Here is a 13,609-nt window from a genome sequence, read left to right as displayed (position 1 = left end):
AGGCCATAGCTGGGCCTTGAACATCATCTGAGTGTAGAGTATCTTTAGCACTCAGTCCTGAGTCCAAACTTTACTCTTTCTCTCGATGCCCCTCACCAACTCCCTTCCTCTCTTTGTCTTTCTCTCTCTCTCTTATTCTCTCGTTCTGGACAGGCCCAGGCCTAAAGGAAAGTTGACATCATTTCTTACAGTACAGGCTCTTGCAGTTCACACACACACACACACACACACACACACACACACACACACACACACACACACACACACACACACAGGCTGAATCATGGTTCAGTGTTAATTAGGGGCCCTGAAACACACAGAACTCTCTCTCCTCTAACAGGGTGCGGCCGGACCCTCAGAGAGAAACGATTCTACAGGAATGAGCCTCAAGAGGTCTCAGCATGTGTGTGTGTGTGTGTGTGTGGGAGAGCGAGAGAGAGAATTGGTCAGATTATATAAGCAAAGTATACTTTTAAGTGCAATTTCAGCAAAAATACAATTTTACCTTTTGGGAGGTAAAACAATGCAAACTGTGAAAACTTACTACCCAAAGTTAAGAGCTTTAAAACGATCAATTTCTAACACCCAAAAACACACACACACCTCTGTTAAATATCTCTTTACATGAGGGGATTTCTAAATACCTAATATTTCAGCACACAGCCAGGTTGGAACGGTCCAGCAGTCAGCGTAGTGTCTAGTTTCCGTGACAAATTCGTCAATGTAATGGAACCATTCTGAGAGAGAGGTCTCGGATATACACATGCTCACACACTCCTGCATACAGCCAGGCACACATACACACACACACACACACACACACACACACACACACACACACAGGTTCATGCACAGAAACAGTATTAGATCACATCCAAGAGTTTGTATCCTAAACACTGAGCATCATGGCAGTCATTGAAGGTTCTAGCGGAGGTGTGTGGTCTGGGTCCAGACGGTCCAGGTCCTCCCCGTGCTGGGAAGTGCTGATGGACCCTCACAGCATGTAGCAATTAATCAATGAAAACAACTTACAAAACAACAGCTTATTTCAGACTGTAGAGCCGGTCTTTGTTCAGCACACGCTAGACATCATGTTGATTAGAGAAAAAGGAGAGGTCAAAGGTCCATGTCCAAACCCCTGGCTGGTCTGACTGGTGAAATCAGATGCTCCACCCGCTGGTCATGTGACTGCAGACGCTCCACCCACTGTGTCTGTGCTTCTCTTATTGTTGCTGATGAAAAGCAGATAACTGTCAAATGGCTCTAACGTCCGTTGGGTGTACGTGTGTTTAAAACAACATCCACGCCGAAACAACGTCATTAGCTCAATAGTCAATAATCAATAAACTGTTCCGTTAGCGAGCATCGTCTAATTATGAAGCTGGGAGTGATGGTGGTCCTGATGTCAGAGAAATCCTCTTTGTGTGACTGTGCACTAAATGCATTTTGGGAACTGACCCCTCACACCTCTGTACAAGAACCGAATCCAGAATGTTCCCTGGAGAGCTCTGAGAGGTTCTGAGATCTTCCTTAACCTCTTTCACGCATCTGTCTAGCTCCCTAAGACCAGGCAAACGTCCACACACACACACACACACACACACACAATCTTGTTACTCTGAGGAATTGGTTACAGCCTTAACTCCAATGAGTAGTTAGTTGCAGATTCAGATGAATTGACTGTACACTTTTCAAGCCATTAACAGTTATTTACTGTGACTATGGTGTAGGACTACAGGAGTCGTGTATACACATAAACTCTGGTGTATCCAGACTGCAAATTCTGTGCTTCAACACATTTTGTCTTTAGAACAACACAATGGGTTCAAAGTTTCAATAACTGCTCGGCATCAAACATATTTGTTTCTTACAAAGTATTTAATAAATATTACTTTCCAATGACAAAAAAGACAAACATCACTGCAACTCCTTGCAGTAAAAAAACAAACAAGCAAAAAAAAACACACACACACCCAAACAGTCATCAGGATTCAGCCTGAGCGTAACACTGAGGGTTCAGCCTGAGCGGAACTCTAAGTTGAGCGTAGAACTCTTCTCGTTCAACAACACTCGGTACAAACATTCCCTCTAAACTGCAGTAATGCTTTAACCTAGAAAAACACTCCAGAACAAATCACGTCCCTGTCTCATGCCTGTCAATCTCTTTCCTTTCTGTACATCTCTGTCTCCTCTCACTCCTAAGAAACAGGGACATATGAAACACACCAGCTGGTTATAGTAACGTGGCGAGGACAGAACATTCCCCCCTAATTCACCAGGGATCAGAGGACACCGTTCCAGAAATGTCTGTTCACTTCTTTTAGTCTTTGTAACAATGTTACGCAGTGAACTTACGAAAAGAACTGCTTGTGGGAGCAGTTCTTTCTCCATCACTGTGTCAGTATTTTACAAAAATAATCCAGACAAAAGCATTGAAACAAAATTTGGGTTTTTTAAACAAACAAACAAGAACACTGTACAATGCGTTTTGTTCTGATTCAGGCAGGAATACCACACCCATTATACAGCTGAAAAATCAAACAATTCGAACTAAAAATCAAACTATACAACTAAAAATCTAACTATTCTAACTAAAAATAAAACTATTCTTTCAAGAACACTTTTGGCATTTATGAAATGTAAAACAATATATTTTCCATCAAAAATAAGGAAGTATAAGCTTACAAAGCCATCACACCTTCGAATCCAAACAAGCACATAAATAACAGAAAATGGAATGATAGGCTTTGGATTATTAAGTTAATAAATCAAATATACACAATGATTAATAAAAAAAATATGTACATACAAAATCTACACAAGAACAAGATCATTCTAAATCAAAATTAAAATTCTTCATCTTGCAAGACTGCTGAATTATGTTTGACCTGTCCACCTGCAAACAATCCGAAGCAAAAATAATAGGAAAAAGGACAATAAATAAGAATAAACTTCTGCTAGTTAATGTGGTTTGGGGCAGCATTTTGTGCTAATGATGTGGAACTTTAGCATTTATACAGACTTTAGCGTTTACACAGATCCTCCAATCCAGAACTTAATCTTAACCATTACAAAGAGCACAACTGATCTCAGACCAGTTTTTAAACACTGTTCTTTACCAACACTTCAAAGCGTGGTTTGCTCATATGAATCAGGTCCACACAGAGGGTTCGAGACTTCTGATATGTGATCCCACGAAAAACACTGGCAGATGCTTGCTGAGCCCGAACACCACCACACACGAATGAACCCAAATTTAACCAAGCCACCTCTAGGGCTTGAACTGCTTGTCTAAAGCGCATAACTCACTACATGAAGCACCCAAGGGTGGTGGAACTGTTTTAAACCATGTGTTGTTTCTCTCCCCTAAATGTCTTCCAAAACCTCCGCTAACCGCCCACATTGTCCATCAGGCCCAGCTAATTGCTGTGTCTTCACTGCAGATTTCCTGATGAGAACTTTGTTGTTTTCTATTGGTTTTTTTTTATTTATTTTTTTACTTTAGTTCCGGCATTATGACACGAACCTTCCGATTCCGGGGCGGAGCCTTTGCCCAGAGCCTCTCTGACAGTGTTCTAGAACATTCTGTCCCCTTCTCTTCTGCGTTTGTTGCCCTTTCAGAACCACTTGCCCTCGCGGGACTTTTTGTGGGCGGCCGCTGTGAGGGCGGCTGCCGCTGTGGGGGAGGGGCCTGGAGCCGGTGGCCTCGGTGCTAGACCATGTACTCCATCCTGTGTAGACTGTTCTGGGACTCCAACTCCCTGTTGTCTCTCTTGTTGGTCCAATAGGCCTGTTTCCGCAGCATCCCGTTCAAACTCAGACGGTCCTCCCCGTCCACCAGCGTGTAGGCCGGCGGGCGGGGAAACCGGGCCTTGTGAAGACGTTTGTCCGCGTCCGCGTCCTCCTCCGGCTGGCCGGTGGTGTCGGGCGGGAAGCGCGTTCTGATTTTGGCGCTGACGGCGTTCTTGTCGTCGCTGAGAAGCTTGTCGACGCCGTTGGTAGCGTTCTTCTCAATGTGGTTCTTGATTTGGTTCAGCTGCTCGCGTGCGTTATTAGCAGCGTTGTTGTCGTCTGCGGTTGCCGTGGAAGACAAGGCGGCGTGGCCAGCCGCTGTGGCGCTGGTACTTTGTTTACGGTGACGCTGTACACACCACAACAGCGCGGACAACAACGCCAGCGCCCAGACGACAGTTACCACGGACACCAGCACTGACACCAAGTTTTCTACAACAGAGTGAAAATAAAATGCTATTCAAATACACTATCAAATAAATATCCCAACACATTATTTATTGTTTTGTTTAATAAAGTTCTTTTCACAAGATGTTGTAGCTTTTTCAAAATTTCCTATGGCAGGGGGCAACCTTACATGCCATACCAGTCTTACCGTTGGGGTCGCTGGCCGGCCGGTTCTGCACACGCACCCCAGAGATGGCGTGAAGGACACTCCCGTTAATACTACGCCTGCTCACCAGCTCCAGGATCAGGTCTGTGATCTCTTTACCGGGAGCATGAGTGCCAACGATGGTGGTGTCAGATGCCTGCAGGGAAAAACACGCGGAGTTCAGGCCACGTGGATCCTCAGAGCACCAGGCCATGTGGAAACTGTCCTCACCAGCCCAAGAACATCATTGATGATATTTAAGTCTTGTGATGGTACTACTGTTTAAGTGTTCATTTGTGGAATTACACGTAAGAGCCATTATGTGAATCAGAGATAGTGTCACGTCTGTGGGAGGTCTGCTCTGCCTTGGGGGTGGGGTGTATAAGTGGAGAGGGGTGGGGCCTGAGTGGTGTGGGGCAGGATCTGAGCAAAGTGGGCGGGGTCTGAGACGAGGGTGTTCAGGGGACGTACGATGGTCACGTGGATTTCGTTGCCAGCGTCGTAGGAGGGCTTGCAAGTTATGGAGATGGAGTACTCCAAGGAGAGGTTCCTCACCACGTCCAAACCCCTCAACTCCCGACACACATGCTCGACTGTTATGCCCTGCAAGAGGAGGAGAGAGAGAAAGTTTCACATGCAGTTGTTTTTCTCCAGAGGCTTTTTATTGTCTTTAATGTAAAAAAAAAAATTTAAAAATAAATTTAGATTTTGCAGTCAGATATCGGTATAGTTTTATGATAACGGGGGTCAGTTTTACAAAATAAAAGCATTCAGAGATGCAGTGAGCACATGCAGATAACCTGAGAGTCACGTCTAATCTGGACATTGCTACATCCTGTCATCATCTCCCCTAATTTAACCTGAGAGTCATGTCTAATCTGGACATCGCTACATCCTGTCCCCGTCTCCTCTACTTTAACCTGAGAGTCACGTCTAATCTGGACATCGCTACATCCTGTCCCTGTCTCCCGTGGTCCTGCCGATCTCACCTGCTGCATGGTGTCTTTGATGAAAGTGAAGGTCACGTTGGCACAGTCGCTCTCTGGGTGACACTGGACCCGTGGCGACATCGTCTGACCCGACCAGCACTCTCCCTGCACAGGACACGGTCTGACAAAACACTGGTCCTCACGCAGCGGGACACAGGAGAAGCCGGCAGGACAATCCCCTCGCCCTGCACCAACCACACGGCATGCCCTGGGGCCGCACCACAGCTGTAGGGGAGGATACAGGAGGGGGAGGGTATAGTGCGGATGTGTAAACATGCAATCAACCAATCTACGTACTACAAGTCTACGTGGTGTAAAACTAGTCTCATGGTGTTGACCAGTGATGGCTTAGTTAACTTGAAAAAGTAATCCGATTACTGATTACTTCTTTAAAAAGTAACTTAGTTACGTTACATATTTCTTGCTTTTAAATGTAACTATATTAGATTACAAGTTATTTTAGTTACATTCAGCAGCAAAACTAGTTTTTCCAATACTCACTTTATTGGAAGTGCATTTTTGACAGTAACAATGTATCTCCTGATATTACGTTTGTGTCACTGCACGGTATTATTTGTAAATATATTTGTAAACGTAATACAAGCAAACTATTCAGTCAGACAGCTATTTGTTGTGAAACTAAATACCAGCACTTTTCAAACGTGAAACACATAGCAACATTAAAATTCATCAGGTAAATGTTCCTTCCCCTGTTTTTGAGGGGTATTTCTTTACACTACCACATATCGTTACAGAGAACACTGCACAGAATGACGTGAACACGATCACGCTCTCACAGGTTCACGCACAGCATGCGGAATCGAGACGCAAAAGTTTAATTGAGCCAAGAACAAAGAAAAAATCTGTATTTTTACTAAGGAAAATTTAAATAGTAACGCAGTTACTTGGATAAGTAACTTTCATCTGATTACTAGACTAGAAATAGTAACTCGTTATATTACTCGTTACTGAAAAAAGTGGTAAGATTAGAGTTCACGTAGACTTTAATCCCACATTATAGTCTCAAACCAGATCCATTCCGTGAACGCACACACATCCAGCATCACTGTACTACACTGTTGTACTCCGGTTGTACTACCTTAGTACAGGTAACAGTGTCATGGTCACAGTGGCCAGTGTACCTCCGTACAGATAACGATGTCATGGTCACAGTGGCTGGTGTACCATAGTGCAGGTAACGGTGTCATGGCCACAGTGACCAGTGTACCTTAGTACAGGTAATGGCGTCATAGTCACAGTGACCAGTGTACCTTAGTACAGGTAACGGTGTCATGGTTACAGTGGCCGGTGTACCTTAGTACAGGTAATGGTTCCATGGTTACAGCGGCAGGTGTTACAGTCCTCATCCCATCTGGCACCATCGGTTATGATCTGGCTGCCAGCCATGCAGGGACGTCCTGTCACTGCAGACACAACAGAATACATGGCACACACAGCTCGGAGAAACAGACAGAGAGAAATACTGTCACCCTATATTTGGGGGTGCATAGTTTTATATGCGTGTTTTGCTGAAGGCTAATTGGGTTTGGGTTACAGAATGACATACACGTACAGATATAAAATGACCAAAGTGTTTGTGTAGTGAAATATGGGTGTGTAAACATCCACAGCTGAGAATCATGGGAAATGTAGATGCAACGTACACACCTTCTTGACACCTGGCACCAGTTCTGCCCGGTGGACACAAACAGCGGTAGCCGTTGATCTCATCCACACAGGTGGCACCCAACGCACATGGCAGCGACTGGCACTCGTTAATGTCTACAGGAACAAAAAGGCCTTCTTAAACATCAAAGGTTATTACTCTGTTATTACTGTATTACACAGCCTTACTGATCATTACAGTTATTATTATTACCTGGAATTACAGTGCTGGTGGTGAAACAGCGATTAATATCATCCTAGCTGAATAGAGGGTCACACCCCTCACCCCATTTCCTTTCCTTAATCTCATCACTGTGGTTGTATCACAAATGTTAGTGCTGTAACCGTGGGGCGTTCTCACACACACACACACACACTAGCCACTCACTGATGCGACAGTCCGGTCCGGCGAAGCCTGCCGCACACTCACAGCGGTACCAGTTCTCCCCGTCCACACACGTCCCGCTGTTGTAGCTGGAAAGCAAGGGGAACAGGGGTCAGAGTTCACAGGGGCCGAACCCGATGTAATCACATCCTGAAAGTCCTCAGGGTGCTCGTGCAGAACCATGTGAGTTCCATATGAGCAAGGTTACGGAGAGCCGGAGGAAGAAAATCCACTATGTGTGTGTGTGTGTGTGTGTGTGTGTGTGTGTGTGTGTCTGCCGTTTATCTATGTGCACGGACAAGGATATAAGGAAAACTGTCAGCTAGAAAACAAGAGAGAGGGTGTGTGTGTGTGTGTGTGTGTGTGTGTGTGTGTGTGAGAGAGAGAGAGAGAGAGTGAGAGTGACAGGTGTAGATTTATGCATGTGTTTTGCTGAAGGCTAATGCTGAATGGGCCAGGGAGGCTCACCATGGGTGTGGGTTACAGTCGTTCAAGTCTGTAAAATGAAACGGAAAAAAGGTTGCATATAAAAAACACAATACACACAGAACATGCAGAATACACGTCATGACACCAGAATCACAGCAGGTAGTGTGACAGGAAGTGATGTACTATCACAGGAAGTGATGTACTATCACAGGAAGTGTCTTACTCTGTCTGCAGGTTTGCCCCTCCCATCCTTCCTTGCAGACGCACGAGAAGGTGTCGCCACTGACGATGCAGGTAGCTCCGTTCTCACATGGATTGGGGAGGCATGTGCTGTTCTTGGCTACAGACACACACACACACACACACACACACACACACACACACACACACACACACACACACACACACACACACACACACACACACACACACACACACACACACACACACACACACACACACACACACACACACACACCAGGCACATAAAACCACACACACCCGTTTGACAGGTGCTTCACGATCCTGACAGTTCAGAGGACTGCAGAGCATTGTCTTCAGCTGTCCGCGTCTGACGCCATTAGCAAGACACCCGACGTCGACGAAAGAAATCTAACGTTCCTCTTTCACAGTCGTAAATCACAGCTGTATTGTCATCGAATTACACACATGCCTTTAAAACGCATTAGCATACTGGTGAACCCATGTTTGACATCTTTAAATAATTCTGATTTAGGATGATCTCTGTTTCATGTTTTCAGTGTCTTGGTTCCTCAACAGAACAGCCAGTGCTGAACGTAATACATTAACACACACTTATGGACATATCCCACACTGCTTTGCAAAGGCCAGTGCTGCTATAATGATTAACAAACAATATGTGTGCAACGGTGTTAATGACTACCAAAAGTAGCACATTTGGGTTGGAGAAGTCTTACCTATATTGCAGGTTGTACCCCCCCATCCTGGTGTGCACGTGCATTTAAATGAGTCTCCTTCATCGGAGCACGTCCCACCGTTGTTACAAGTGGCTTCGTCACATTGGCTGTCGCCTGGCAACCAGAGAATCAACTGCCATTACGCCAAGCTTTCTACCAGTTGCAGAGCCAGAAAGGTGTCATGTGGTAAGTGGGGGGCGGAGCTTACGCGAGTGACATGTCTTGCCCTTCCAGCCATTTTTGCACTCACAGAAGAAGTCGTTCACCAGGTCATGACACACGCCTCGATCACGGCACGGGTTCATGCTGCAGTCATCAATATCTTAAATAAAAAAGAACTATCAATAACAAGAACTATCAATAACATTTCATCTTCTGTGTCTGTATCATGGTCTGTACCTTGAACCAAAATAATCAAGGACTAATATGGTTATAATGAGACTGCTGCTGGGTTCAAATTGCACTAATTATTCAAATTAATATGAACGTGTGGTTCATATTAATGTGGAACTATGCTAGTTCATGAGGACATGTGATGAACGTGTGATGAACGTGTGATGAACTATTCTAGTTCATGAGGACGTGTGATGAACTATGCTAGTTCATGAGGACGTGTGATGAACTATTCTAGTTCATGAGGACGTGTGATGAATGTGTGATGAACTATGCTAGTTCATGAGGACGTGTGATGAACGTGAGATGAACTATGCTAGTTCATGAGGACGTGTGATGAACTATGCTAGTTCATGAGGACGTGTGATGAACTATGCTAGTTCATGAGGACGTGTGATGAACTATGCTAGTTCATGAGGACGTGTGATGAACTATGCTAGTTCATGAGGACGTGTGATGAACTATGCTAGTTCATGAGGACGTGTGATGAATGTGAGATGAACTATGCTACAGGGTTGCCAACTCTCACGCATTGAGCGTGAGACACACGCATTTGACCGTTTTCACACGCTCTCACGCCACACTTCCGATATCTCACGCCGAAAAAAAATATCCAGTTTATTTACCTCAGATCCACATACATGATTCAATACGTTACTAGTTCGCTAGCTCTGGCGCCATCCACCGGCGATATAACACTGAATCTATGTCCATTTTACATTCGCAACCCCCCCCCCCGCTCAACAAAATACACTCGCCACTGGCTCCAGGTTAAAATCTCACTCCAAGCGAACGTCAAAAGTTGGCAACCCTGATGCTAGTTCATGAGGACGTGTGATGAACTATGCTAGTTCATGAGGACGTGTGATGAATGTGAAATGAACTATGCTAGTTCATGAGGACGTGTGATGAATGTGAAATGAACTATGCTAGTTCATGAGGACGTGTGATGAATGTGAAATGAACTATGCTAGTTCATGAGGACGTGTGATGGACGTGTGATGAACGTAGGATGAACTATGCTAGTTCATGAGGACGTGTGATGAACGTAGGATGAACTATGCTAGTTCATGAGGACGTGTGATGAACTACACGGTTTGGTGTTGTGAGCGGTGTTGTTTGGTGAGGTCGTGTTGTGAGCGGTGTTGTTTGGTGAGGTCGTGTTGTGAGCGGTGTTGTTTGGTGAGGTCGTGTTGTGAGCGGTGTTGTTTGGTGATTTCGTGTTGTGAGCGGTGTTGTTTGGTGATTTCGTGTTGTGAGCGGTGTTGTTTGGTGATTTCGTGTTGTGAGCGGTGTTGTTTGGTGAGGTCGTGTTGTGAGCGGTGTTGTTTGGTGAGGTCGTGTTGTGAGCGGTGTTGTTTGGTGAGGTCGTGTTGTGAGCGTGTCTTACTAGTTTCACAGTTCAGTCCCTCCCAGCCGTCAGCACAAATGCACTGGTACACGTTGACTTTATCAATACACGTCCCACCATTTTGACATGGCTTGCTCTCACAGTCGTTAATGTCTAATAGAGGTGGTGGGACAAAAGATGAAACATTACGAACCAAGAGAAAAGTCATCAGAAGCGTATAATGGAGCATGCAGAGTTCAGTTGCCGTAGCGACTGTGACACTTACTCTCGTGGCAGTAGGTTCCAGTGAAGCCCTCCTGACACTCGCAGCTAAAATGGCCGCCGGCGTGGCTACGGCAACGGCCGCGTGGGCCGCACACGTTGGAGGAAATTAAACGCACGTTTCCCCGGGTGCTGTTAGAAACCACGGCAACCGTGCAGCTGTCAATCACTGTAGGGCACACAGAATGGGTTGGGGTTATAGCTCGGTAGTGTCGTGCCATTCAGGACAGGGGTTCAGGACTGGGGTTCAGGACTGCTAAAGCCTGAACTCCCTCCCGCCTGCTCCGTCCTTCTTTAACGTGCATCCTGTCCCGAAGGAGAACGCAGCCCAGCTTATCAGACAGCGACGTGTTGCAGCCTTAACAACGGTCGTCATGCAGTCTGCACCTGTGCCCCCACCCAACACCGCATCCACCCACAGGAACTCAGCCCTCTGTGTAACACAATCCTGTTCCAAAAACGACAGGGCGCGAGGGCTCGATGGTGGAGCCTGTGAGATGGGCGGAGCTACGTAGGGATTGGAGGCAGCAGAATGAGGAGAGGACCCGCCCCCCATCCCAGCAGCTTCTCACCAGCCTGGCCAACGATTACAGGGCATATTAAAACATTAAAGAGTGTATTACAGGATAATATTTCAGTGTGTGTGTGTGTGTGTGTGTGTGTGTGTGTGTGTGTGTGTGTGTGTGTGTGTGTGTGTGTGTGTGTGAGAGAGAGAGGGAGTGAGATTGAGAGAGAGCCTCAATTGAGAGAGGGGGTGTGGCTTTGCTGAAGTGGCTGTAGTCATGTCACCGCTACAATTCCCACTGAGACAAAATACTAAATGAATGAGGAGAATGTGACACTATGTAAACTATTTTGTGACCTATTGTGTCACTAGAACAAATGGATACTGCACACACATGCACCCTTCACATGCAGGGACATGTCTACACACACAACACACACACACACACACACACACACCTTGACACGTAGTGGTACGGCAGTGGTCTTTGAGATGGGAGCAGTTTTTTCCTTCATAATCTTCAGGACATTTGCAGTAATAATCCGTCGCCAGGTTAAAACACTGCGCTCCATTTTGACATGGATCACCCTCACAGTAGTCGATGTCCAACTGGATGGCCCAAAACAAACAAAACAAACAAACTACAATCAGCTGGAGCCAATAAATAAACTGCAGTTACAGTAAATGTAATAAAACATTTAAATCCATCAACAATACTCTTTCAGAAGTTTATTGTGGTCCTGACAGTCTCTGAATACAGTGTTTTTGGAATAATGAACTACTGAGACTACTGGAGTAAGACAGTGGCCCACACAGGATACAGCACGCCGTTACAGACAGAGGACTACAGCGCTGACATGTTGCCATGGTAGCAGGGCACGGCTGTTGCGGAGGGTAAGCAAGCGGTAGTTTGTGGGAGGACATGATGGGTCTTGACACGGTGTTGGTGTGGGGAGAGACAGATACCGTGGGCACCACAGCGGCACCATGCCAACAGAAACAGTGTGTGGTGACGGTGTGCGGGAGGGGACTACGGAAACTAATCGGGCTTCCTGAAAAGACTTAATCAGGTGTGGTGGGTAACTCGATCAATCTGGAAGAATTTTAATCTTCTCACCAAGTTCTAGTGTATTTGACCATGGAATGCCACGGGCTGGGTGTGTCAGCATGTGTGTGTGTGTGTGTGTGTGTGTTTGTGCGCTGGTGCACTCATTTGTGTGTCACGCACTTGGCACAGGTTTCCAGAGAAACCAGGCAGACACAGACACTGGAAGCCATTGACATCGTCTTGGCAACGGCCTCCGTTGAGGCAGGGGTGGCTCGCACACTCGTCTGTGTCCCTCTCACAGTGGTCACCAGAGAAACCTGCCGCACACAAACACCTGTACCCATTCACCAGGTCCTGAGAGGGAGAGAGAGAGAGAGAGAGAGAGAGAGAGAGAGAGAGAGAGAGAGAGAGAGCAACATTTTAAATCTCAAAAGCACAACACTATCTTCACAAACATTTCCTTTACACCGAGCAGAGGATAATCTAGCATATCCTAATCAACTGGTTTACTTTCATTCTTTGCTGGGATGAACTATTCCATCAGTTATGTACTGATCAAACAGATATGAACTGATCCATCAGAAATGAACTAATACATCAGGAATGAACTAATACATCAGGCGTGAACTAAAACATCAGGGATGAACTGATCCATCAGATATGAACTGATCCATCAGATATGAACTGATCCATCAGATATGAACTGATCCATGACATGATGGAGAACTCAGGGCTCTTTCCAGTCTTCCCATTATTCCACTAAACATTTGTGGAACAAAAGGGGTCACTGAGAGAAAAGATGGTAAATGTGAGAGAGAGAAGAATAAAGGCTCCCTCTCTCTCTCTCCCTCCCTCCCTCTTCCCTCTCTTTCTCTCTCTCTCTCTCTCCCTCTCTCTTTCTTCTCTCTCACTCTCTCTCTCTCTCTCTCTCCCTCCCTCTCTCTTTCTTCTCTCTCACTCTCTCTCTCTCACTCTCTCTCTCTGGCAGGACACAGGAATGTTTATGGAAATCTGATCTACTGTGTTCATCCAGTCTTCCTCCCACCCGCACTCCCCCCCCCCCCTTCCCCCGATGGCTGTTTCTCCCTCTTTCCTTCTGTCTGTTCTCCAAAGCATGACTCAGCAGTCACTATTTTTGAAGAGGAGGGCTGGAGAGAGAGAGAGATGGAGAGACGTGATAGGGAGCGAGGGAGAGATGAGGGTGGAAGAGAGATGCAGGGAACAAAACCCCCTTAAACCAAGCCAAAAACAACAGAAACCC

At 45.9% G+C, this 13,609-nt stretch overlaps 1 protein-coding gene across 1 annotated transcript in view; it reads right to left on the bottom strand.

Moving 5' to 3' along the window:
- Positions 1-1,859: 1,859 nt before the first annotated feature.
- Positions 1,860-13,609, bottom strand: part of jag1a (jagged canonical Notch ligand 1a) — a 19,195-nt gene continuing 7,445 nt past the window's right edge. Inside the window, 15 exon segments of the mRNA XM_076995203.1 lie at positions 1,860-4,224; positions 4,388-4,541; positions 4,856-4,987; positions 5,374-5,598; positions 6,688-6,797; positions 7,042-7,155; positions 7,427-7,512; positions 7,892-7,919; positions 8,076-8,192; positions 8,791-8,904; positions 8,999-9,112; positions 10,574-10,687; positions 10,800-10,964; positions 11,759-11,909; positions 12,529-12,755. Coding sequence (XP_076851318.1) covers positions 3,713-4,224; positions 4,388-4,541; positions 4,856-4,987; positions 5,374-5,598; positions 6,688-6,797; positions 7,042-7,155; positions 7,427-7,512; positions 7,892-7,919; positions 8,076-8,192; positions 8,791-8,904; positions 8,999-9,112; positions 10,574-10,687; positions 10,800-10,964; positions 11,759-11,909; positions 12,529-12,755 — 2,363 coding nt within the window. The 3' untranslated portion in view covers positions 1,860-3,712.

Source organism: Brachyhypopomus gauderio, unplaced genomic scaffold, assembly GCF_052324685.1.
Source record: "Brachyhypopomus gauderio isolate BG-103 unplaced genomic scaffold, BGAUD_0.2 sc185, whole genome shotgun sequence".
Classification (NCBI taxonomy): domain Eukaryota; kingdom Metazoa; phylum Chordata; class Actinopteri; order Gymnotiformes; family Hypopomidae; genus Brachyhypopomus; species Brachyhypopomus gauderio.
Note: the sequence above shows the minus strand (reverse complement) of the source record. Positions and strands in the feature narration are given on the sequence as shown.